Raw genomic sequence first — 25,492 nt, 5'->3', positions numbered from 1 at the left:
TAGCACACAAAGTAACTGCCGCTTACTTTTATTGCTGGCTGCAGTTTCATTGCTGGAACAATTACTTTGGCGGGGATCAGATCCTGACGAGGGGAAGCCTTTGAGCACAGACCAGCACCACTACAGATTTCATTTGCTGTCTGAAAGAAGCACAATCCATGTAAAAAATAAAACCATGTATATAAAGGTTTTAATTTTATTAAGCAATCCTGAAACCGGGTATCCGTACAGGGCCATATTAATACATTTGTCAGCATGTGTTCATTTAAAGGATAAGTTCACCTTGAGTGACAAGTTCTTATAGTAGCAGCCCCATTCAACCACTATTGCATCACCATTTTAAAACCGCACAGCCATGAGGGGCACTGCCCACACAGGCATGTCATTTATTCACAGCTATCTGAACGAACTACAAGTCCTGTTCACCACTGCAGCTGACTGCTTGTAGTTCTCGATGAACTGTGAAGGCACTGGTGAGCATTCTTAGTTCAATCTTTAGTAGTGGTCTGCCGATGCGAGTTCGCAGTCTGACATTGCCTCTGATAGGCTGATTGTGGATGCAATGCTTTGCAGGCTTCCAAGAAAATAAATGCACTTTTCCTGCCAAAAAAAAAAAGTACCTTTTTTATCAAAGGTAAACTTATCCTTTAGCAAGAACCTCCAGATGTTTTGCGCACTATCCTGCATAGGAACTGCTGCTTTATGACAGAGCCCTGTATCCTTTAGGTTTTGCCAAACACCAGTGATTTTCATTATTCTGCTAAGGTAATACAAGCAGCTGTAGTAAAATATATACCCTCTACAGCGGGTTTACCCATCTAAGAAACAAAGGAAAAACAAAAGCAGCCACCATTGGGTATAGTCCATTATCTTTCAAGGTCATTGAAGGATGTGGAGGTAGAACTAGACTTTACTAGCTGCTCCAATTACTTGGGTTATGACCAGGATAAAAATGCCTGCTCTGGAGGTTACACCTTTAAAAGACAAAATCATTAGCAGCTCCCATATTTTTAATCTTCCAGATCCACTTAATTTGATTTTTTTTTTACCATTTAAAATAACTGACAGACGCATTACCACTAGGGGGAACGCATATTATGAAATCCTGGCATTACCGCACAACAGAACACAACTGTCAGCTACTTACAGAAAGTTAGAAAATCTAGAATATTTATGCAGGCAAGATTTAAAGTAGTACCCATGGGTATAACAGCACAAGGGACCGAACTGACAGTTACTTAAGGGAAGGCTATTGAGAAACTGGAGTACTTTAGCAGTGATAATTTCAAGCCCATAGATTTAGATTTTAATTTCCTAAAACCACAATATTTCACAAGGCATATCATGAATGATAAACCTTTCCAACCAAATTGTAATACCATCACATGGCTGGGGCCAAAACTGATCATATGTGCAGCACCATGGAAAATGCAGATCAGAGGTTAAGATAGCAGTGTTGGTTTCTGCAGAATTTAGGTCCCAATTTCTCTTCGGTGAAGTGATGATTAGCAGGGTGGGAGTATTTAATTCTGTGCAGGCACATCTTCCATCCGGTGATTTTTGCATCTGCCGCTTCAAGCACAGGTGCTGAAACACCCATTTCAGATCACTGCAGAATATTCCGACAGCAGCTATGCGAAAAATTACGATTTAAGTGCTGTAAAGCTAGCCATACAAAGAAAAAAGTATTCACCCCCAGCAACAATGGAGGAATATCAAATGACTGAAAATCAAAGATAATTTGTAGGTGGTTCTTGCAGGTTTGCTCATGACTCAAATTTTGGCTAATTCAGCAGGAATTAGCGGACATCAGAGCAACGTATGGCCAGTTTAAGACTAAGCTACAACTGCTGTGGAAGGACTATGGGCCAGAATTTACAGCGTGTATCCTAAAGATGGCTGTGGGAAGGATGGACAGCTAGAAGGCCTTAGGCTCTGAAACATTTATTCCCTCTGCACAGACATGTTGCCCACTGACCCTTCTCATTGACCGGTTCAGATTATATTTTAACATGCAAGTCTGGAAGGCAGTTAAGCAGAGTCCAAAAATTAAAAATGTGCACAGCTACTGCAGTAATTTTGGCTTAGTAGTTTTCACACTGATTAAACAATAACACCTAGGCTAGGTGTACACGTGTGTGGGCCACGGTTTGTGCGGGCACGAGAGCCTGCCCATTTTAATGGGCTACTGTGCCCCATGGGAAGGAAGTCAATGCACCATTTTTGAAATCGCAGCCCAAAGGTGAAAAGAGGTGCAATTTCCAGGACAGGTAGCATTCCATTCGGATTAATGGTTCTGCATTCCTGTGTGGAGGATTGTGGCTGCTGGTATTTGTGCAGCACCAGCAGTGGCACCACCTGCCCAGATGTGAACCTAGCCTAAGGGTTTAACACCAAGCAAACAGATTATCAATGGCAAATAAACTGGCAGAAATAGATTAGCACTAATGTAAGGGTCTTCATTTCAGCTCATATTTAGTATTGGTTCCAGAGTGGAGTGGGAGAAAATTTCTGGCTCAATACCATCATACATTTGTAAAATTACTTTAATTGACAAATGCTTTGCCACATTTAAAATGTAAACAATTTAATGCAAGAGGCTGGCGGAATTGCCATCTCTCGGGTATAGAATTATTAGACTATGCAAGGATCTAGAGCAGGGGACTCAAACTGGTGGCCCTCCAGGTGTTGCAGAACTATAAGTCCCATCGTGTCTCTGCCTATGGGATTCATGCTTGTAACCGTCAGCCTTGCAATGCCTCAAAGGAATTGTAGTTGTGCAACAGCTGGAGGGCCACCAGTTTGGGGACCCTGATCTAGATGCTTGCCTTGCTTCATTTTAGCCTTGAGATTTGCAATGCAGAAGTCACGAGTCCTACACAGGCTGAGAATACTAGTTCTTGGCTGCACAGATCCAAGTCAGAGGTTAGTAGTTTAAGCAAAATTATTTGCACAGCAATAAAAGAAAAGTCACACCACATACCTGATGCTGAACAGAGAAAAGGTGTAGCACCAAAGAGAAAGAGGTGGATTTCAGAAGGCAAGGAATTACCATTGATCATTTTACAAAATCTAATAACCAGAAAATGCAAAGTGCCACTAAGTGAACATTGTCATACATGTTCACTAGTTTTGTTTGCCAAAAGGGTAATCAGAAAGTTAGTTCTGTTGGGTTTTGGTTCTGTAGGCATTGGTCAGTGCCAGCCTATTAGGATGGCTTTATTTGCCTACAGATAATGTGAATGAGCTGGATGCAGTGGATTTTGGCCACATTTTGCAGATGTGTTCAAGGTGAATTTGGATTGTGTAATTCTCCACCCTTCAGATTCGTGTCTCTATCCTTCCTCTAAATTCAGATTTGAACGTTAACATCTATCAATGTATATAAATCGGCTTCTGGGTAACCTAGTCCATTGGTAAAGATTTTGGTTACTACACAGTGGAGCTGAGAAATACTGTATCTAAGTAAAACTTAACTCTCAATCAGCATTGATTTTTAATCCTCATGCTGCTAGCATTAGTAAATAGACCCTTTCCTAGGTTTTAAAAAAATGTTTTAAATTTAATCAGTTACTTCCCGTTTTCCATGCCTAGGCAAATATACATCCCAGGAGTCTTCAAGGACATTTGCCTAGCCATTAAAAAAAAAAAAGAAACTAAAGAAATTAAAAAAGTATTCACTAATACTAGCCGCATAAGGTGTGCTTAGCTGAGAAAGCGCATCCCTTCAGGGGCTCTCAGCTAATCTCTCCTGCATGCATGCCTAACCTAAGAGCAGATGGATTCTAAGTAAATGCTATATAAATTATTTGCCCTTACTAAAGATGGCCATTGTCCAAAATGCTAAGGGGTGCTTTTCAAAGTGATTTCTAAACAAAATAAAGCATGGAACCATGGAGGAGTTTTGCTTTTATTAAAAATGAATTTGTCTCTGGTTTGTGGTGCTCGGATGCAGTAAAGATCAATTTTAAAGACCTGAAGTACATAGGTATTCTTAAAGGAGAAAGATAGCTGAAAGAAACCACCAAGCCAACCAAAATTTTTAGAGCCTAGCTTTACTGTATAGTCCATTTTTCAATATATAGTGCCAGGTAATGTAGGCTAAACTAAAAAAATAGTACCCCTGTAATGCTTCAGAAGGTGAATGCTTGAGGACTAGCTTTAGTGTATAACCCATTTTATAATGCATAGTGTCAGTCTTCGTAATCTAATAGTTAGGCAATATTGACCTCATATTTGACATGCACATTTAATCGAGTACACATTGTACTATATTACACTATAGCTCTAGCATTAAATTTAGATTATGAAGTTACATTTTCCTTGCTAAACAGTGTCAAGGCTCAACAGTTTCATCCTAAAATCATAAGGGGTACACACATTGAGCACCTGCCAAATGTCCTAATTTCTAGTTTAGTAGAACTGGGTAAAAATGAACATTGTATTACTTAGTATATACAACACTGTCAAGGACAACTGGAAAACCCCAAGCTGCTCTAGTAATGCTTGTGACCGAAGGTCATTGGATGCCTAGATGGTTCAATTTGTAGTTATGAACCCCTATTTCTGTCAAATTTACCATGCCCAAGTTTTACAATGTTCTATTACAGAACCAGCAGCAGGCATCTGCGCCAGACACTGGCTCTGACGTCATACAGCAATCAGGAATATATATGTATACATAAAAATATGGGCTGGGCATACAAAGGTTACCTACATGTAGCGGGGACAAATGACTGGACCTGGATGCATTCTTTCAGTCCAGAACATTGGTCCTTAACCACTTTAAGGACCAGGCCTATTTCTGACTGACATTTGTTGTTTACAAGTTAAAATCTGTAATTTTTTTCTGGAAAATTACTTAGAACCCCCAAAGCTATACACATAGTAGAGACGCTAGAGAATAAAATTGAGATTGTTGCAATACTTTGTCACATATGCGCAGCTAATAAACGCAATTTAATTAAAAAAAAAAATTAAAGTTAGCTCATTTTGAATAATGTGAAAGGATGTTACGCTGGATTCCCAACATGTCATACTTTGAAATTGCGCATGCTCGTGGAATGGCAACAAACTACAGAACATAATCCCCATAAGCAACACTAAAAATTTACAGGTTACCCCTTTTAGACAGATGTAGTCTAGTGCCAGAATTATAGCTCTCACTCTATCGCAGCCTCACATGTGGTTTGAACAGTTTACATATGTGGGCACAACTTGCGTATGTGTTCACTTCTGTGCACGAGCTCAGAGGGACATGGCGCTTTATTTTTTTATTTTACTGTCCCTTTAAAAAAATTTTAGCACTTTATTTACTATTACAAGGAATGTAAACATCCCTGTAATTTAAAGCAGAACAGGTCCTCATTGTGAGATCTGGGGTCAAAACAACCTCACATCTACACTTCATAAAAAAAAAAAAAAAAAAGGATTTTAAATTTGCCTCAAAAAAATAAAAATGGGCCCTTTAAGGCAGTTAGGCAGAAGTGATGTTTGACTCTACACTCTTGGTGGACCATAGCGATTTCAAAGTGGGGGCCATTTTGCCCTTCGACTTCCCTGCCCATCACGCCACAGGATAAGATTGTTTTGGTCACTACCAAAGGCTTCGGTAAGTGGTGGAAACGACAAAAGCAGCGGGAGAGGGCTGCCCATAAAAGTGATCCCATGGTGAATCTGCCACCAGGACCACCTTGATGTTAAAGGATCGCCCACTGTATAAAATACCTGGCTTACTACAGCTAGTTGCTGCCATAACTATGGTATAATGTCAAAGTAATGAGGTATTTACACAGTGGGGTGGTCCGAAAGTGGTTAAAGCAGAACTTCACCCATAACTTTAGAGAAAAAAAAATATTCTTTAGCAAGGAACAAATTCCACATGCTAACACAATTAGTGAGGGCTGTAAATTTCCTCCAACATTGCTCCGGTTTCTTCTTGCTGGAGGCTGACACTTTGCTGTAGCCCAGAGTCCCTGAACAGAAGTAAATAAAAACTGAACTAAACCCATCGATTTAATGGTTTCAAAAAACAGTTACATTCCTGGAATGCTAGGATTGCCAACTGTCACATTTACTTGTATCCTCAAACTGTCAAATGGCTGGTGTCCAAACTGATGACCTGTACAGCCCCATGGCAGTTGCATATTAAACAGAAGCAGCTTCCTTTGCTGTAAACTAGGAGGGTTTAATTCTGCTTTAAGGCTGTCATCAGATCGGCCTCTACAAATTCAGCACAGCGCCTAAAAATGGAGAGCAACTGAGCGAGGTGTGTGTATTACTGGATTTTAAACCATATAGACATTTTTGTTTTACATAGCGATACCTGCAAAAGGGGCCAGCAGGACTTAAATTTTCTGACTTGCGTTCCACTTTAATATAGCCACCGGAGTGGTGCATGCAAGCTTACAGTAAGATAGGCATGGTTCTTTTCAGCCTGAGCGGCTGCTGATCATGACGCATGCAAGTAGCCACCAGATATTAGCCACAGGAATATGCATGAGGGTGTTTTTTTGCTTTTGTGAATGTGCCCTAAGATTCCAGCCTGCATGTGATCCTGCAGGTCACTGCCAACACAGCAATCACACCATTGGGAACAGATGTTTTCCAATACTTTTTGGGGACAAGCAGTGACAACTAGACTGAGCCAGGAGAAATTTTTTTTGTGGTCCTCAACCGATCACCAGAAGTGTATTGTGCTTGGAAATTTAAAGAGACTGCAAGTGAGAAGTGGTTAAAGCGGGACTCTGGGAAAACTGACGTCTTCACTTGCAGTGAGGCTGGGCCTGCACTGTGGAGGTAAAGGCTAATACCTAGGAGTATAGTTTATCCAAACCCATGTACTTCTAGATCAGTCCCTGTACTCTAGAGCAGGGGTTTCCAGACTATGGGGTCTTTAGATTTTAGAAAATAAATCCAAGACTTGACTGTATAACACAAACATTTTAGACGAACTGTATTAGGAAATAAATTGTAATATGCACATTAACATACACATTTTGGCTTACCAATTGTATCGCCATTTGCAAAGCCAGGTCTGCATATTGATTAATGTAGGTCTTGCACTAGAAATAGCAAAAAGCACATATAAGTATTGTTTCTACATGGTGCATGAGAGGAAAAAATACATAACCTTACTATTGCATTTTGGAATTGTAATCTATTCTGAGGGCTGGTTCAGACTGGGAACTCGGTCTGTTTGGTGTTTGACAGTGGAGTGCCATAATACATTGACACCCACATGCAGATCGCAAAGACCGTGCCTTCACTTGCAGTGTGGGAAATGAGCCTCACATTCTGGGGTGAACCGGCTCCAAATGCAATTTAGCTCAGTTTAGGAATGCGGAATACCACCCATATATACTTCAGCTAATCTCAAACAGAATTTTTGTTGCCTGACTAAAGATTTGATTTAAAAAAAAAAAAAAAAAACCCTCTTCAACCAGTCTTGGTATACAGGTATTATGCAAGGATGTCATAAAGGTGGTCCTTATCTGCCCATAGTTAAAGTGCAGGAATGACACCTGCATGACTAGATATTACAGAGCAGCTTACTGATCAGGTCATCCTGTGCCCTCTTCTGGAAGCCTGCTTAGTGTTCAATTGCAAGCACAGTGCAAAGCAAGAGAATCTGGACTTGCTCCGTTTCCCTTATCTCTCCAAATCCAGTACTTTAACCCTTTGTACAGATTACACCACTTATGCTATTTGTACATAGAACACACTGAATTAAAAGGAATATGTAGAAATCTGAGATCAGCTGTAAACTTGTAGCACCATACATAGTAAGTGGTATCCTGATATACTAATGTTCACAGGTGAAAATGGGGATGAGAATGGAGACCCTATGCACATATTGAGAACTTTGTGTTTACAAGTTGAAGAGTCACATAAAAGGTAACAAGATTTGACTCAAAATAGTTGCCTCACATACCACATTTTAAATTGAAGACTACCGGGTTTGAAACGTTTTAGGACTATAAGGGTGGTAATACCATAGAATTGGGAGCTGCATTTTGACATTTCTTTTTTAAGTGCCACAGCAAATGAAACGTTATTATCCATTACATCTAACCTCTCCTGAACTTTAGTTTATAACACTATGGAATTCTAGCAGTACTTTAGATACAAAAGGCTCTTACCATTTCAGAAAGTCCACCACCAAGCTGATCACATTCTTTCAGGAAATTCTCAATCAACATTTTAGAGAAAGAAGAGTTGCTTTTCAGTTGGTCTTGAATATCACCAACGAGCTGAAGACAGTCCTGGCAGACATCCTTGTTCTTAAAAGAAATGTAGTCATGTTACAATAAAACCACAGCTCAGTGTTTAAACTCCCAGAGCATGCACCTTTGGAAATTTAGCAATGGTAGTATCTGTATACCCTTCAAGCCTCAATCCCCTGTGATTCCCATTATACCCCTTGTTCCAATACTCTACCCCTACACTAGCAATACAATTGGTTTAACATTTTACCACAATTCACAGATACAAATTTTGCATAAGAAAGCTGAATATTCCAAAAATAATTGGGGCTACAGTAGGTTTACAGTGAAGAGAATGGGGAATGAGACCTGTGCACTTATGGTCAGCTCAAATGGCTCTACCCTTGCGAGTCTAGGCACAAAGGCCAGGAGCAGTTTTGGCTCCAACAGGACTTGCACTAACCACACACCTTTATACAACCAGAATTGTTTGCATGGTAAATGGCCCAGGCGAGTTCTGCTTTGGAGTTTGCCTCTTGCTAATATTTATACATCTTACCTTAGGAGTTATGTCAGACTTCTCTTGGGGTTTAAAAAGCATGGGGAGTTTGGGGAGGTTGGCCATGAACGGAGGCACCATCTTAGAAAAATCCACATCTGGAATCTCATTAGTTTTAAGCTGAACAGATTTCAGGCTTGCCAAGTATTGCTGTAAAGATTTGCATAGACCAAGAGCACAGCAAGGCACACTTGGGTTCCCCTGTAAGGAAAGAAATTACTCATGTAAAATATAGGTCTGGATGAAACCATGAACTGCTATACAAATAACGGTCAAAGAATTGTACAAAGTACCAGTCAACCATACATCAGCATGAAGAATACCTCTTTGTGCATACTTGTTTCATCAGTTCAGGCACTTGTAAACTGTTCACTCCATTGGATCAGAAGTCAGAAAGAATTTTGGTAGAGGTCAGAAATGGCATCTTTTTTTCTCTCAGAATACTGAGAAAAAAAAAAAATACCATTTGACCTCTGCCACCAAAATTCTTTCTGACTTAGGATTCAATGGAGTGATGAGTTTAGTTTACACGTGCCTGCACTGAAACAAGTATGCACAAAGTCATGGTAAAAAATGGTTAGTACACTCCATAGAAATTGATTTCTTAAACACATCTGAACAGGAAAACTGTTCAGTCAAACCGCAATGGGTAATTTAGCCTCAAGCTTCCATTGTTCAAGTTCATAAGGCTGCTTAACTGTTTTTCGGTTCATGTTTACCATGTTTACAAGGCAGATGTTGATGCCTCTGAATGCCAGTTTTGGGAGGAAGGTCTTGCAGGTGGCACTGCAGTACTGTTTTTCCCTGTTTTGGGCTTGCTGCCATTGATGCTCACCTATCCAGTTCAGTGGTTGTGACATCCAATGGGCATGAATATAGGATGCTCTGTCTTGTGATGTACAATTAGGTAAGATTTTCCCTGGGATCCCTCCCATGTGTGTTAATTATCCTTATGGCTTGCTACAAAACTTATGGATAAGCTGTGCTAGGGAGTGGGGAAGCATGCTTTTTTTTGGCCAGTATCCATTCACCTTATGGTGACAGTATAACTCAAGAATATGAAGATCCCCCATGTCCTGTGATGTGATCACATGCTCAGCAAGTACCCCTTTATAAAGCAGAATTCAGTTCCCCGACTGCAAGCTGTCCATGCCCTGAAACAGCAAAGCAACATTTTACCACCATGCTTCACAGTTCATAGGTCCCTCTACCTTAAATGCAATATTTTGTTTGCAGGAAACGTGCACTGTTCCTGTGGCCAAACTACTTTTGACCCATCTGTCCACAGCACAATGCTCTAGGTGGCCAGTTTAAAGGGAAAATCTTGCTTAAATATTTTTTGGTCTGCAAGTCTTTGGCGCACACACCTCACATGCAGGTAAATTGCATTTTCAACTGTAAATTCAAGCACTTTCATCAGCTGACCTCCTAATGAAATTGAGGGGGTTTCTAGAGGCTTCTTTTAGTATCAGACATTCAGTTCTTGGGCTGAATTTGCTGGGCCAGCTAGTCCAAATCAAATTAAGTTTAAAATCTATGTCACTTGTAGACTTTTGTTAATATAATGCTTGAGTTTAAATTTGGTGATCTTGCCTTACACACATTCACAACCTTAATTTTGAGAGCCTACAACAGTTTAATTGATCATGGCATGGTGACACCACGCATATCAATACCCATGAAAACAACCAACCTTAAGACAAGTTACACCTGAATACTTCCCTGAGGTGGTTATCACTGGCACCTAATCTGAATACCAGATTCTAACGTAATGGATTTGAAGTGACAATAAATGAAGAGGTGTGGATTCTTCCATGACAAATGCGTATTTGTTAATTTATATTGAGAATGAATACATGTTTATTACGTGTCCTTATATAGGCTTTATCTGTTAGGTGTGTGAATTAAGATCACAAATTTAATTTTTGCATGTTCACATGTCAAATACTCTTTACTTTTTATACATTTCCATGCCTTCAGTTTGTCTATTTTCAGGTAAGTGACTCCATACTGAAGCTGTAGATCTGCATAACAGCAATTCAGCAAATGGCAGCTTTCCGCATGGGTTTGTGACAAAGTCTGGAAGATGTCATTGCTTTTAAAAAAAAAAAAAAAAACTTGCTGTCCTACTGATCCAACAGAGTCAATGCTTTGTCACAAACCTGGAAAAAGGTGATCAAATGGGTGTTCTGGGTTAGTTTCCCATTTGCCTGTGTCTTAATACTTTGAGTCGCTGACCAGGAACTAAAAACCAATTGCGCACTTATCCATTAAATGTAAATCTTAGCATATGTAAAATGCTTTACAGTTCATTAAAAAGCCTGCTCTTCATTGCTTAATATGTGTAAACTGCTTTCAGCTTACAATTCAACCTGCAACGGGGAGGAAAATAAAAAGTATAACACTTAAAACTTGTAGGATATCTGGTTCTATATATAAGCAATTTCATCTATTTGCATCAATTAAAAGCCTAGTTTATGTGTGCATTTTGAAGTTATGTACTTGGAGGCAACCATATTTTCTTACTGCATACACAAGCTTGCTAGCCAGGTATCATGTGACCTGGGATGTAAGCTGAAGCATTTATTTTCAATTGCAATACTTTTTTACTCCCTAAACAATTCTGATGTATGCTTTTGACCCAGTCAGTCACCGGATCTCTGCTCTGCCCCTCCAGCGCTCTAGGCTGTGGAGGGGCAAGATTGGCTGGGTCAGTTTACCAGCTGAGAGGCAGAGCAGGCTGCTGGTGCAGGCATCTAGGTGGTTCCCGACTTTAAAACAAGATTTTTTTCCAGGACCTGGACCAGCTTAGTGACATCAACCAACATTAGGCTTTAGCCCGCTGTGGTATGAAAACGGGTCACACAAAAGCAGCATGAACTCCATTCCTGTGATCCATAGAAGTAAAAAAAAAAAAAATTAATGACAAATCTTTGGCCATGCTTCACCTTTAAAGTAAAACTACTGCTAAAAATGATATTTTTGAAAAGAATCAGGAAGGGTTGGTATTGCCATTCATGTATGTGCTCCTCCTAAGGTTTCCCTTTTGCCTCTTATGTGGTCAATAGGACAAAGTGTGCAATGAGGACAGATATATCTCTTAATAGTTCTTATCCCCTCCCTTTAGAATACTATCAGCATGGTGCACACTATCCAGTATGCAAAAGTCCCAAAAAAGCTTTTATTCATGAGATAAAGAGATTTTATATATATATATATATATATATATATATATATATATATATATATATATATATATATATATATATATATATATATATATATATATATATATATATATACACATACACATATACATATACATACACACACACACACACAACAAAGCACACACAACTTACAAGTTCTTGCTCAATTATGTTTAGAACCAATGGGTAGTATTCTGCGACCAACTGCTTGCATTCTGAAACCAATGAAGGTTCCCTAAGAAGCTCACAGGCTTTGTTCAAGAGTGCCAGGGTTTCAGTCTGTAAAGGGAATAAAATACATATATCAAGTTCCTAATACAAGGTGTACAACTGATTCAATATACAACTAGTGCATCTTGGATAATCAGTAAACATGTACAGAAGTCTATCTGTTCACTAGAAAAACTGCTTTGAGGTTACCTAGTCTCACTTCTACTTGGCTTCTCCAAATTCTTTCAAAAAGGTTTTAGTTTTCTGGGTTACTAGACATAGCAACCCCTAAAAATCTAAATCTGCAGTAAAACTATCACATCTATCGAAAGTGTTACTTCATCTGTCAGATTCAATGCCTAGCATTCTACTCTTACAAAGGTGAAAATCTTGACATTTCATTTACAGCCACAGAATACATACCTGAGTAATATTGTCTTTTAAGAAGTTTCCCACTACGGTAACAACTTCCTTGCATATTTCACATGGGGTAGAGTTCTGGAAAAGATTTACAATAGGTTTATAAGTATACATTTTTTACAAACCTAGTATGAACTGTAATCCAGCAATCTGTTGATTCCTGTGTCCCCGACAGGCCAAGCTTTACAACAATATATATTACAGCACTAAGGGGGGCAAACAGGAGTTTCCAGGTTTGTTGCAAAAGAAATTAGGTTGCTATAGAGTCTTGTGGTTTAGGAAATAAATGTTTAATGGGCTTCCGGACTAAAATAGTTTTAGTTTTAAACCTAATTGTAAGACCTTTCCTAAGGACAGAAGATCCGACAAGGGCTTTGATCTGCCAGTAATCATTAAAGGCCAAACCCCACACATTCAAATCATTTCAACAGTCTTTTGTATACGGAAATACTCAAACATGGTGTACTAATTTATTTAAGATAACCAAAAGACTAAAGCCTCGTGCACACGCACAGATTGTTGGCCGACCGATCGGCCGTCTTTTGTCCAGTGTTTGTTGGTTGAAATGTGCTCTAGACTTGCACTGGACTTTTGTTGGCCAATAAAAACCAACTTCAGAAGTGATGTCATGTGCTGGTTTACTTTCCCTGTGTTTTTTCTTCTCCGAGCATGCCCAGTCTTGCTCATCCGATTTTTGTCTGCCGAAATCTGTACTGACTGAGGAACAATTGGCCGTTCTGTTGTTGGCCAACAAATTTTATAGCATGCACACCAGATTTTTTTCGGCCGAAAAGTCGCAGTCGGTTGTCGGAAGTATCATACTAAAAAGCCTACAATCGGCCGGTCGGACGTTGGCCGACAATTTACGGCCAACAATCTGTGCGTGTGTACGGGGCTTTAGCCCAGAGATGTAATCAATAAAAATTTTACCTTGAATATACTCTGCACATGCGCCAAGCATTAGGCACACATTGTGCTTCCAATCACTAATCAAATAGCTTAAAGGAATTGTAGGGTCAGAAGGTTTTTTTATCTTAATGCATTCTAGGCACCAATATAAAAAGCCTTGTGTGTAGCAGCCTCCCTAATACTTAGCTGAGCTCCCATCTCACCCCAGCGATGTCCACAAGTGCCTCGGGCCGTCTGGGACTCTCCCTCCTGATTGGCTGAGACATAGCAGCGGCGCCACTGGCTCCCGCTGCTGTCGAAGTCAGCTAATCAGGAGAGAGGGGGCAGGGCTGAACAGCAGCTCAGTGTCTAAATGGATACATGGAGCTGCAACTTGGCTCAGTGCCCCCACAAACTGCTTGCTGTGGGGGCACTCGAAAGGAGGGAGGAGCAGCGATGAGACCCCAGAAGGAGGATCTGGGCCACAATGTGCAAAATCAACTGCAAAGACTTTACAATCACTTTAAAATAGACCTTGGGGATGAGCTTTTTATTCACTTCAGATGGGTTTTGAAACCTAATACAAATCTACAGGTATGCAAAATCTGTTCAAAGCAGGTCAACTGCAGGTCAGTAGCAACTCAACGAATGATTACAGAAGCGTCATAACTGATTCAATCCACACAAGGCTTATGGACATGGGCCCTTACTATGATTTTCCAAACCAGTAAGTACTTCAGCATAACCAGGCAACTAGCATTTTCAGAATGAACATGAATTTCTTATAAAAGTGTTAAGACATCCGAATAACTTACCATTACTGGTTTGTTCCATACTGTTTGCTGGCAATGAGTGACTGCACTGCATTGTTTAGCAGTTCGGATATTCACACACCACACGCCTGGGCCATTGGCACACTGCTCAGTGCCGAACAAGGGGGTTGCCGTTACTGTAAGATAAAATGTATTATATATTAGAGTGACGTCTCTATAATAGTCAGGGCAGCAATCTGCAGACTTACTAATGTAGCGGTCTCTTGTATTAGAGCCAAAATCAAACAATGCATTGAAGCAATTCTTTGTGGTGGCTGTATTCATTTTTTAGACTTCCGTTTTCTTTCATTTCATCCTGCCAGTAAGTGTTTTTAAACAGAAAAGCTCTCGCAGTTTGGCCTCTTTCACATGGGCGTTCTGTGTGTCCGTATATCACCCCATCCCGTTTGCGGGTAATATACGGACATAATGCATGTCATGGGGATTGCGGATGTTAGCGGATGACCATCCGCTGACATCAGATTTGCGTCCTTTAAGTTCTGTTCCGTTTTTGGAACGGAACAGAACCATATTTTTGTTCTGTTTAAAAACGGAAAGGACGCAAAATCGGATGTCAGCGGCGTCATCCGCAATCCCATAGACATACATTATGTCTGGATATCATCTGCAAACGGATGGGATGATATGCAGACATACGGTCCTGACCGGATGACACAAATGTCATCCGTGTCTGTAAAAAAAAAAAAAAGTGCCGGAGCGGATCGAAATACATTCTAGGGAAAACTTTTTGCTGTAACTGATTATAAAGTATTAGCTGGAATTCAGCTTCAATTTGTTAGTGTATCTAAATCTGCCAGTACATCTAACACTCCTTTCCCCCCCAGACTGACATTCCTGCTATCCAAAACTGCCTGTGCTCCTTCATCCAGAGTGGTGTCTGTATAATACAAGTAGTGTTACTGGGTAGATCATTAAGGGAACGCAGAAGGAAAAAAGCCTACAAAGAACAGCCCCTATGTTAAGCTGCAATATTACATTTTCATTTTTGGGTTTAAATAAGCCTAAACCTTAGTTCACACTGCTGAGACCCCCATTGTCGTGCCATTTCCAGATCAACTTGCTTGCAACATTAGAGTCTATGGGACTCTACATTACATTGAAGTCACAAAATAGTGTAGGAATCTTTTAAAGCGGTTGTTATCCCGCTTTTTGACACTTTTACCTACAGGTAAGCCTATAATAAGGCTTACCTGTAGGTACAAATAATATCACCTAAACCGGCCAATCAGCGCGCTGGAGCCGTCTCTTCCGGCCAATCAGCGCGCCGGAGCCGCCGAACCCGGAAGAGACGACGAGGGATCATGGCAGCGCCCGCATCGATGTCCGGGGGTCCGTGTCGGGGCTTCGTTTTAAGGTAAGTTAAACATAATGGGCTAGTATGCGATGCATACTAGCTCATTATGCCTTTGTCTTGCAGGTTTTTTTTTTTTTTTTAATATAGGGTTTACAACCGCTTTAAAAGTCGCTGGGACGCTTTCACTTGTCATGCAATACGTATCCGCGTGAGCCGAGGCTTAAAGTATATCTAAAGCCAAAGCTTTAATTTTGGATCGAGTTGAAGCGGGTTAAATTCCATTTCATTACCATCAGTGTCCATGGAGATTTACCTTCATTCCTGCCCTGTAGACTTCAACAGAAAGTGAGAGTATACCTATACAAGGTGGAAAATCCCTTTCTGGCATTAGTCACAGGTACAAGTGCCCCCATTCGTGGTTTTCCCCTCCCATTTCTGTCCTGGTGGAAACTTGAAATTTTAAATTTACCCCTAAAGACAAAACTTTAGTTTTGGATAGAGTGGAGGTTGATTAGAACACCTGTCAAGATTGTATTGCTGTCTGTGCTCCAGTTAGGGAGATCCCCCCTCTGTGTCCTGTTTACAATCATCAATGGGGACACTAGTTCTGGTGTCCTAACGCAGTGTTTCTCAACTCCGGTCCTCAGGGCCCACTAACAGGCCAGGTTTGCAAGAAAACTGAAATACATCACAGGTGATCTAATTTGCTGCTCAGTGATTGCAGTATTCTAGTCTGCATCCAAGGCAATACTTAAAATCTGGCCTGTTAGTGTGCCCCGAGGACCGGAGTTGAGAAACACTGTCCTAACGCATAAGGGGTTACAGCAAAAAAATGAACCTACAGGGGTTATAGCCTTTCCTTACTGCATTCAAAATGAACAGTTTTACCTATAGTTATACTTTAACGAGGTTGTAAACCTCAGAATTAAAAAAAAAAAAAAAAAACACCTGAAAGAAAAACACCTAATGAGCTAGTATGCATCGCATACTAGCTCATTATGAAATACTTACCTTAGAACGAAGCACCGCAGTGCAGCTCGCTCACCTCTCCCATGGGCGACATGTTCGGTTGCTCTTCTTCCTGCTTTGCGGCATCCGGCCATCTGAATGGCTGGAGCAGCGGTGATGTCACTCCCGCGCATGCGCGCGGGAGCAGACTTTCACAGCACTTGGCTCTGAGGAACGGCACCAGCAGCTGTTCCTTCAGAGCGCATGCGCCAGTGATGTCACTGGCTGCTTGCAAGCTAAATATCTCCTAAACGGTGCAAGTTTTAGGAGATGTTTACAGTACCTATAGGTAAGCCTATGATAAGACTTACCTATAGGTACAAGTTACAGAGGAGGGTTTACTTCCTCTTTAACCACTTGCCCTCCGGAAGATTTATTCCTTCATGACCAGGCCATTTTTTTGAGATGGGGCACTGCGTTACTTTAACTGGCAATTACGTCATCTGACACTGATCACCTGAGTTTTTTTTTTTTGTTTGCGCTACAGACAATTTTTAAATTTAAAAAAAAAAAAAATTGTACTTACTGCTATAAAATTCATCCAATAAAAAAGAAAAAAAAATTTCTTTAGAAATTTAGACCATAATGTATTGTGCTACATGTTTTTTGGAAAAAAATTCCAATAAGCGTATATTGGTTTGTGCAAAAGTTAGTGTCGATGTGATGGTACTAACCGTCACTATGTGTGACGGATCACCCTGTCCCTGGATTGTAAACCCCTTCGTGTCATTTTCCTATGAGTTTGGGACATTGCCTTTTATGTTCCCTCCCTCCTGTTATTCATCTTCTGAACAGCTGAAGATGGCATGACTCATGGCATTGAGTTATATGTAATGCTACAGCCCTTCTCCCCCCATCCCTCCCCCCTCCTGTTTGTGTAATTGTGTGGATTCATGACACAGACAATGGTCTGGACTGGAGAAATCTCTCCGCAGGGGGTGTGTATGGAGAGACTGCCTGTTTACCATAAGCTCATAAGGTTATCTGTAGCCTGTTTCAATGTACAAATGTTCAGTTCTCATTGGTTGTCCTTGTCCCCTTCCCCCCTTTGGCAAGGCTAAGGGGAGTGCCCCTTAGCTGTGTGTAAAACTATGTCTTGGAATTTAATAAACAGTTCTTGCTTAGACTCACAACATAGGAGTGTCATCTCATGTTTGTGGGAAAAGGCTATACCAGCTCCCATCTCCCTTCTGCTTGGATTGCTAAATCCCTAGCTCTGGTAAGAGCGGTTCCTGCTCTACTCTACAGCATCCCTCCCACTAGGGGGAAGAGAACATCTCTGTCGGCGAAAACCCCTCTTTCTATGGGGGCGGCCGCTACAGTCTACATATGGGATTTTTTTTTTTACTGGTAAAGGCGGGCGATCAGCAACTTCTAGCGGGACTGCGATATTGCTGCGGACAGTTGGACAATGACTGATACTTAAGGAACCAGTGACACGAATACAATGATCAGTCCTAAACATATGCATCGTCACTGTACTGACATTGGCTGGGAAGGGGTTATCAGGGGCATTCCTTCCAGGTTCACAGACTCCAGCTGTTTGAATGGCTGAGCCACGAAGAAGTTACTGGAGTTATGATTGCAGCACAAGGATGTTACTCCCCCTGCGGCACAGTAATGGTATATATATTTGCAAATGTGTATATTTTCAGAGCTCATGCACCAGCGACATCACTGGCTGCCAATCAAATAGATCATAAAAAGGTGCACATTTAGGAGATATTCATTTTATCTGCACTTAAGCTTTCTTACAAGCTTCCTTGCAGGTAAAAATCACAAAGTTGACGCTACTACCACCTTAAATATCCCTTGCACACCGCTGAACTGAAAACACTGTTTTCAGGCACAGATTTTTTTATATTAACTGATCTAAATACAGCCCATTGTTTTCAATATGCCTGTACACAGGAGCATATACATGTTCTGCCTATAGATCAGTTCTGCCTATAGATCAGTAAAAGATACAGAAATCTGAGTTGAAGTCAGAATTTTTAACCTATTTGTACAAATGCCACACTTCATTAAATTAGTTCTAAAGGCTGAAGGTTTTCTTACCTTCATGCATTCTATGCATGAAGGTAAAAACATGGGTGCAGCAGCCCCCCCCCCCCCCCAATACTCACCTGAGGGCCATCACCATCCAGCAATGTATAGGAGTTTCCCTCTGAAGCTCTGACGACTTCCTACTCATGGCCTCCCACTGCTGTCAAACACGGCCAATATGGAGAGAGGGGGCAAGGCCAAGCCGTGGCCCGGGACTGCCCCTGCTTGGGTGTCCCCATTGCAAGCTGCTTACTCTAGGGGCACCGGCGGGGGATCCGAGGAGGCTCAGGGCTGCTCTGTGCAAAACCACTGAACAAAGCAGGCAAGTATAACTGGTTTTTCTTTTTTTAATCTTGGCTTTAATATCACTTAACGCTAGAAGAATTGTGTGCATATTTGCAAATACACAAGTGATATACAGCCCATCCTCACATTGTTTCTGCCAGTTATGTCCTACATTAGTGTGCACAAGAGTCCTTTAAAAAGTTTCCCCAAACAGGGACACAGCAATACAACTCCTCACAGCTTCACTAATATAAAAAGGGTTTTGGCCTTTGTTATACTTGAGGTCTTAACGCAGTGTTGAAGATAATATACGTAAGCATTCTTCAAGTCAAATGTTTGTCTTTGTACAAAGCCAGCCCTTTGTACGCTGACATGTGATGAGAAAAGGGGAAAATGCTGACAGCAAACAAATATAAACCAACCTGAAATCTACAATTCATTTTTACTAAAATGATCTCTTCATGGTAAAGTGAAATGTATAGAATGGTCTTATGTCAGTACGCTTTGGTTAGCCAAATACATCAAAACATTGCAACTCCTGTGTACAGATCAAAAAACAAGGCAAAATCAGGCGGCAATGGACATTTACCTAAAGCAAGGGTGAGGCAAGCCATACAGGAAACACAATGCCACAATTGGGAAGTATGGCTACATTTAAAAGACTCATGGACATCTCCAAGATCAAAACATTCAGGGGTATGGGAAATGAATACGGCCACACACCTACACAGGTTGAACTGGATGAACTATTGTCTTTATTCAACCTCAACTACTATGTAACAGTAAAGCTTTCTTTTGTCACTTAGGTAAGTTCGCACTTGCCCATTCTCTACAGATCACATTTTATTGTGTGGCCAGGCAGCCACTGCCAGACTGTTCAGAAAAGCGATCCTGAATGACTGACAATTCTTAATGGGATGACTATATTGTACCCGTGAGTCACAGCGCAGCCCTAGCAACCTAAATGGACAAGTTGACGACACAAACCATTATGGTCACACCATGTGAACAGAACACTCCTGCTTTATCGTAGGCTTTCAGTTGGCAAAACTGTGGCCCAAGTGCTCATTTTCAGTGCCCCCCAGCTACCAAGGCCCTGAAGTCTGGTTTAGGATCAATATTAAAAGCAAGCCAGATGCACCTAGACTCCACAATGTTTGGACATTGAATCGGATCACATAGGTGCAAACACCCATGCAACCAGATTCTGGTGCAGACCCAAAAAAGTGTCCTGTGCGAGTTGTGTCTGAAAGCGATGCAAATTTAGCCATATGATCTGTATGGCTGAATTCGCATTGCACAGACATTGCGTGCGATTTGCAAAGCAGTGCGCTCCAAATCACATGCGATGTCTGACATTGCATATATGTGAACCGGCTCCTTTAGCAGGCCTTGACTCCTGTTCCGAGTCTATAAGCCTGTCATACATCAGTACACTAGACTGAAAGTCTCCATTTTTTGCATCATGTGAATTATGAATCTTAACCACGGCTCCATTGCCAAGTACTGTGTCAACTTTCTCTAGCCTCTCTTAAAATGAACTAAAGTGTCAAATAATACTTGTTCCTCTACACCTGTACTTCAATAAGGCAAATAATGTACAAGCACTAGACCTTCCCTTGTATTACAGCACAGGCCAGCACAGAGCACTATGGCAGGTTATGATCAGAATAAAAGAAAAACGTGCGCTACCCCAACAAAGGCTGATCAACTATATCAGAGGTAAAGGTATAGTGCAAATTAAGGCCGGATTCACTGCAGGATGACTTAGAGGCAGGAGGGGGTTTTGACCCCAGCTCTCATAAAGAAGACCCCGTCCCCCTATTTCAATGACAAGGGATGTGTACATTCCTTGTAATAGGAATAAAAGTGGAAAAAAAAAAAAAAAACGCAAAGTAAAAATAAAAGTGAAAGAAAAAAAAATGAAAGCGTCCCATCCATCCATGCTCACGGAGGCACACCTAAGCTGGGAAAGCATACATAAACCACACATGGGGTCTCTCCATGATCGTTACAGCAAGACCTCCTTTAACTCTATAAACAGGTATCCTGTAAAAAATGTTAAATCGTTAACTATGGAGATTTTTTGGTACCATAGTTTGTCGCCATTCCGCGATCATGCGCGTTTTTAAAGCATGACAGGTTAGGTATCCATTTACTTTAATCCTTTACATTATATATACATACAAATAAAAAAAAGTTGGAGTAACTAGTTTTCAAATGCATTAAAGTGTATTTATCCCCAAAAAATTGCATTTGAAAGACGGCTGCACAAATACTGACAAAATATTGCAACAATCGTTATTTTATTGTCTAGGGCAGAGGTCTCCAAACTTTCCACAGGGCCAATTTACTGTCCTTTAGACTTAAGAGGGTCCAGACTGGGCATTGAGAGTAAAAAAGGTCCCCCAGTCAGTGGAAATAAACAATGCCCCATATTTGGTGTCAGTGAGAGGAATAGAACCCCATTGTTAGTGTCATTGGGAGGAATTGTGCTCCATCAATAGGGGGGGGGGATGATGCCCCTTTGTTGGTATTTGTGCATGAAAATTGTGCCCCAAGGGCCAGATAAAAGCAGGCAAAGGGCTGCATCTGGCCCCTGGGCTGCAGTTTGGAGACCACTGCTCTAGGGTTTCTGCTAAAAAAAATTGATATAATCCCTGGGGGGGGGTTCCAAGTAATTTTCATGCAAATACTTAAAAGTTTCATTTTTTTAATTATCGGTCACAAAATTACAGATATTGGTCCTCCAATACCGCGGCGAGCCATCTTTTTGGGGCCCACTAGGGCATTGGCCCGGATAGAAGAAGCCAGGTTTGCAATGCACTGCAGGCCCATTGCGCAGAGTCCTCTGTCACACAACACCATTATGTATGCTGGGTCTGACTTCTACCCGGATAGGGCAAAGGCTGCTGCCTCCCTCGCCTCAGACAGTGAACGCCACAGAACTGGACCAGAGAGGACATGGTAGCCAGCCACAGAAGGGTGGCAGCAAACTTTAACCACATCCCGCCCGCTCTATAGCAGAATGACGGCAGGAATGTGATTGCATTATCCTGACCGGACGTCATATGACGACGGCAGGATAATGCGCTCTGCACGCCCCCCTAGGGGCGCGCAGAGAGGCGAGTCGAGGTGTCACACTGACTCCCTGCATCTCCGATCTCGGTGAAGAGCCTACTGACGTAGGCTCTTTACCATGTGACCAGCCGTGTCCAATCACGGCTGGTCACATAGTAAACAGGAAGAACTGTGGATCGGCTTTCCTCAGTACGTGCCTCAGGCACGAGTAAAGGAGCGCCGATCGGCGGCTCCTCTGACGGGGGGGGGGGGGTCTATACTGGTAATCAGATCATTGGTTACCAGTGCAGACCCTCGAGGGGGGGTGCCACTAGCACTACCAGGGATGCCCGCCCATGACCCCAGGGATGCCCACCCATGACCCCAGGGATGCCCACTATGGCCACCAGGGATGGCAATCAGGGCTCAGGGAGCCCCCCATTGCCCTCCCCACCAGTGCTGCCTGCCAGTGCCCTCCCCATCAGTGCTGCCCACCAGTGCCCATCATTGCCATCTATCAGTGCCACCCACCAGTGCCCATTATTGCCCACCAGTGCCGCCTATCAGTGCCCACCAATGCTGCATATCAGTGCTACCTATCAGTGCCATGTATCAGTGCCACCTTTCAATGCCACCCCATCAATGCCTGTCAGTGCAGTCTCATCAGTGCAGGAAAAACTTATTTACAAAACTGTTTTTTTCAAACTTTTCAGTCTTTTTTTATTTGTTTAGCAAAAAAGAAAAAACCTTGCGGTGATCAAATACCACCAAAAGAAAGCTCCATTTGTGGGGGGGGGGGGGATGACAAATTTGGTTTAGGTACAGTTGTTGCATGACCGCGCAATTGTCATTCAAAATGCAACAGCGCTAAAAGCTGAAAATTGGCCTGGGCAGGAAGGGGGTGAAAGTGCCCGGTATTGAAGTGGTTAAATGTACAGAATGGCGACAATGAATATCAGCTATGCCTAAAAAAGGATATTGGGCAACCCCTTCTGTAGGCTATCACCAAGATCTGCACCCATCATAGCAGCTCTCCTACTTATCGCAGCCTAGCCACCAGGGACCCTCAGCCATAGGTCCAAGGTGCCAACGCCATTTGTTTTCAGGGCTGCTGAGTTGTTTCAGGTTACTTAGATTACAAACACCTTTATGGCTACCTAGTAAATGCCTCTAATAAGCAAACAGATCGCTATTCAGGGATGCTGGAAATGTAAACAAGGCCCTACAGAGGTATATGATCCTGAACCTTCTACCGGGTGCGTCCATTATGACCCTGGTGTGACGGCCCAAAGTCCAGACGACTCCCCCCCCCCCCCCCCCTCCAGTCTTACCCCCACAGAACCCCCACCCACTGACATAATAGGATGTACAGTGTGGCTGAACCTTTATAGATGTGTTTACACAGCACAGAGGTCATGTATGAGCAGACACCATGGAATGTGATGACTCATGGAAGGCACCATAATAAGAAGATCACAGGAGCCCCCCCTCATATCCCCCTATGGAGGTGAGAGCAGACCCTGAACAAGGAGCCCCCTATGGGGGTCAGAGCAGGCCCTGAACAATGAGCCCTCACAGGAGGAAGTCACCTCCACCTCCACACCGGTTTACTTTCCTCCATAACAATGCACAGAGCAATGGCCGGACACCAGGAAGTGCTTGAAAGAATGAGGCCCCCCAGGAAGAGGGCCCACACCGGGCACTGCCAGGACAAAGGTGGGGACACGCCGGTAGACAGACATGCGCGCGGCGCCCCTCACTTTCCCAGGTAGAAAACAGAGAGAGTAAACTTCCTTCTTTACAGCACACCGCTGTATCAGACCGCCCGCTTAACTCTGGCTACGTTACAATATGTGACCCAATGACCCTTACCAGCTGCGAGCGCACACACCAACACCAATATCGTCTTCATGGTGAATTCTGCTGGACGCCAATCACCACAATAGCCGACCGACCTCGCAACGTCCTGTTAACAGCTCTCCGGACACGCCCAGACACGCCCTGTCAGCTGAATTCGGAGATCCCCTCGCAGGCGCCGCCACGCCCAGGAACGCCTCCAGTCAGCTGATTATTACTCAACTGCTTCTACAGGAAAGAGCTGTGGAAAACAGGAAGTGGAAGGGAAGCCATGTTGGGTTAGGGCAGCTTGTTTGATGAGGGAGGAAAAAACCATGTTTAATAAGGGCAAATTATATATAGACGTCATGGGAATATTTTACACTTTGGATGGCTTCCAAGCATGTGACTTTATGCGTTATATTACCTTGGGGAGTGTATAAGTTATGTATGCGGGTTCTGATCTGGAAGTCTCAGTAATATTGTGTTCTTAAAGTCAATCTTTGCTGCATTTGAGCACCACTAACCAAAAACTTTTTATTTATTTTTTTTTAATATTCAAAGCAAACTCTTCCATCCATCCTTGTCTCCATGCTTTATTTTGCTGAGAAATCACTTTGCAGCTACCCATCAGAATGCTGCTACTCAACACTTACTGCGCATGCGCCATGCGTACCACACCGCTACCCATCAGAATGCCGCTACCCATCAGATTGTGTAACGGAAGAGACATTCCTACCAAAAAACACTGCGCATGCACCACGCGTACCACACCGCTATGCGCTCCAAAGACTTCATGATCTTTAATTTCTTAGTAATTTTAGCAATAAAGTGAGGGTATATAAATAAATATAGTATATTGACATCTGTGATGCTGTTACATTTTGAAAGAAACTGGACGCCAGCAGTAGAAAGGTGACAGAGATATAAATAAATGTGGTGTTATAATATCTGTGATAATGCCCCTCCAACTCTCTCACCAATTCCCCCTCCTCTATTACTAGTGCCCCCCCCCCAGGTCTCCCACCAGTTCCCCCCCTCTTACTAATGCCCTCCCCCCAGCTCTCTCACCAATTCCCCCTCCTATCTTACTAGTGCCCCCCCCAGGTCTCCCACCATTCCCCCCCCCTCTTACTAATGCCCCCAGCTCTCTCACCAATTCCCCCTCCTATCTTACTAGTGCCCTCCCCAGGTCTCCCACCAGTTCCCCCCCTCTTACTAATGCCCCCAGCTCTCTCACCAATTCCCCCTCCTACCTTACTAGTGCCCCCCCCCCCAGGTCTCCCACCAGTTCCCCTTCCTCTCTTACTAATGCCCCCAGCTCTCTCACCAATTCCCCCTCCTACCTTACTAGTGCCCCCCCCAGGTCTCCCACCAGTTCCCCTTCCTCTCTTACTAATGTCCCCCAGCTCTCTCACCAATTCTCCCCTCCTCTCTTACTAATGCCCCCAACTCTCACCAATTCCCCCCTCCTCTTACTAATGCCCCCAACTTTCTCACCATTTCCCCCTCCTCTCTTACTAGTGTCCCCCCAGCTCTCTCACCATTTCCCCCTCCTCTTACTAGTGTCCCTCCAGCTCTCTCACCAATTCCCCCTCCTCTCTTACTAATGCCCCCCAACTCTCTCACCATTTCACCCT

The 25,492-nt window shown here is 42.5% G+C and overlaps 1 protein-coding gene across 1 annotated transcript in view; it reads right to left on the bottom strand.

The window, feature by feature from the left end:
* The window catches only part of PSAP (prosaposin), a 33,274-nt gene extending 9,231 nt beyond the window's left edge, over positions 1 to 24,043 (bottom strand). The window contains exons 1-8 of the mRNA XM_082268010.1: positions 23,889 to 24,043; positions 14,306 to 14,439; positions 12,606 to 12,680; positions 12,126 to 12,251; positions 8,764 to 8,964; positions 8,142 to 8,282; positions 7,008 to 7,064; positions 27 to 140 (exon numbers count right to left, since the gene is read on the bottom strand). Of these exons, the coding sequence (XP_082124136.1) occupies positions 27 to 140; positions 7,008 to 7,064; positions 8,142 to 8,282; positions 8,764 to 8,964; positions 12,126 to 12,251; positions 12,606 to 12,680; positions 14,306 to 14,439; positions 23,889 to 23,928 (888 nt within the window). The 5' untranslated portion in view covers positions 23,929 to 24,043. The remainder of the gene's footprint in view (positions 1 to 26; positions 141 to 7,007; positions 7,065 to 8,141; positions 8,283 to 8,763; positions 8,965 to 12,125; positions 12,252 to 12,605; positions 12,681 to 14,305; positions 14,440 to 23,888) is intronic.
* Positions 24,044 to 25,492: the final 1,449 nt, after the last annotated feature.

The sequence above is a fragment of the Pelophylax lessonae genome (genome assembly GCF_965119305.1).
Source record: "Pelophylax lessonae genome assembly, chromosome: 9".
Classification (NCBI taxonomy): domain Eukaryota; kingdom Metazoa; phylum Chordata; class Amphibia; order Anura; family Ranidae; genus Pelophylax; species Pelophylax lessonae.
This window is presented reverse-complemented; position numbering and strand designations above follow the sequence as displayed.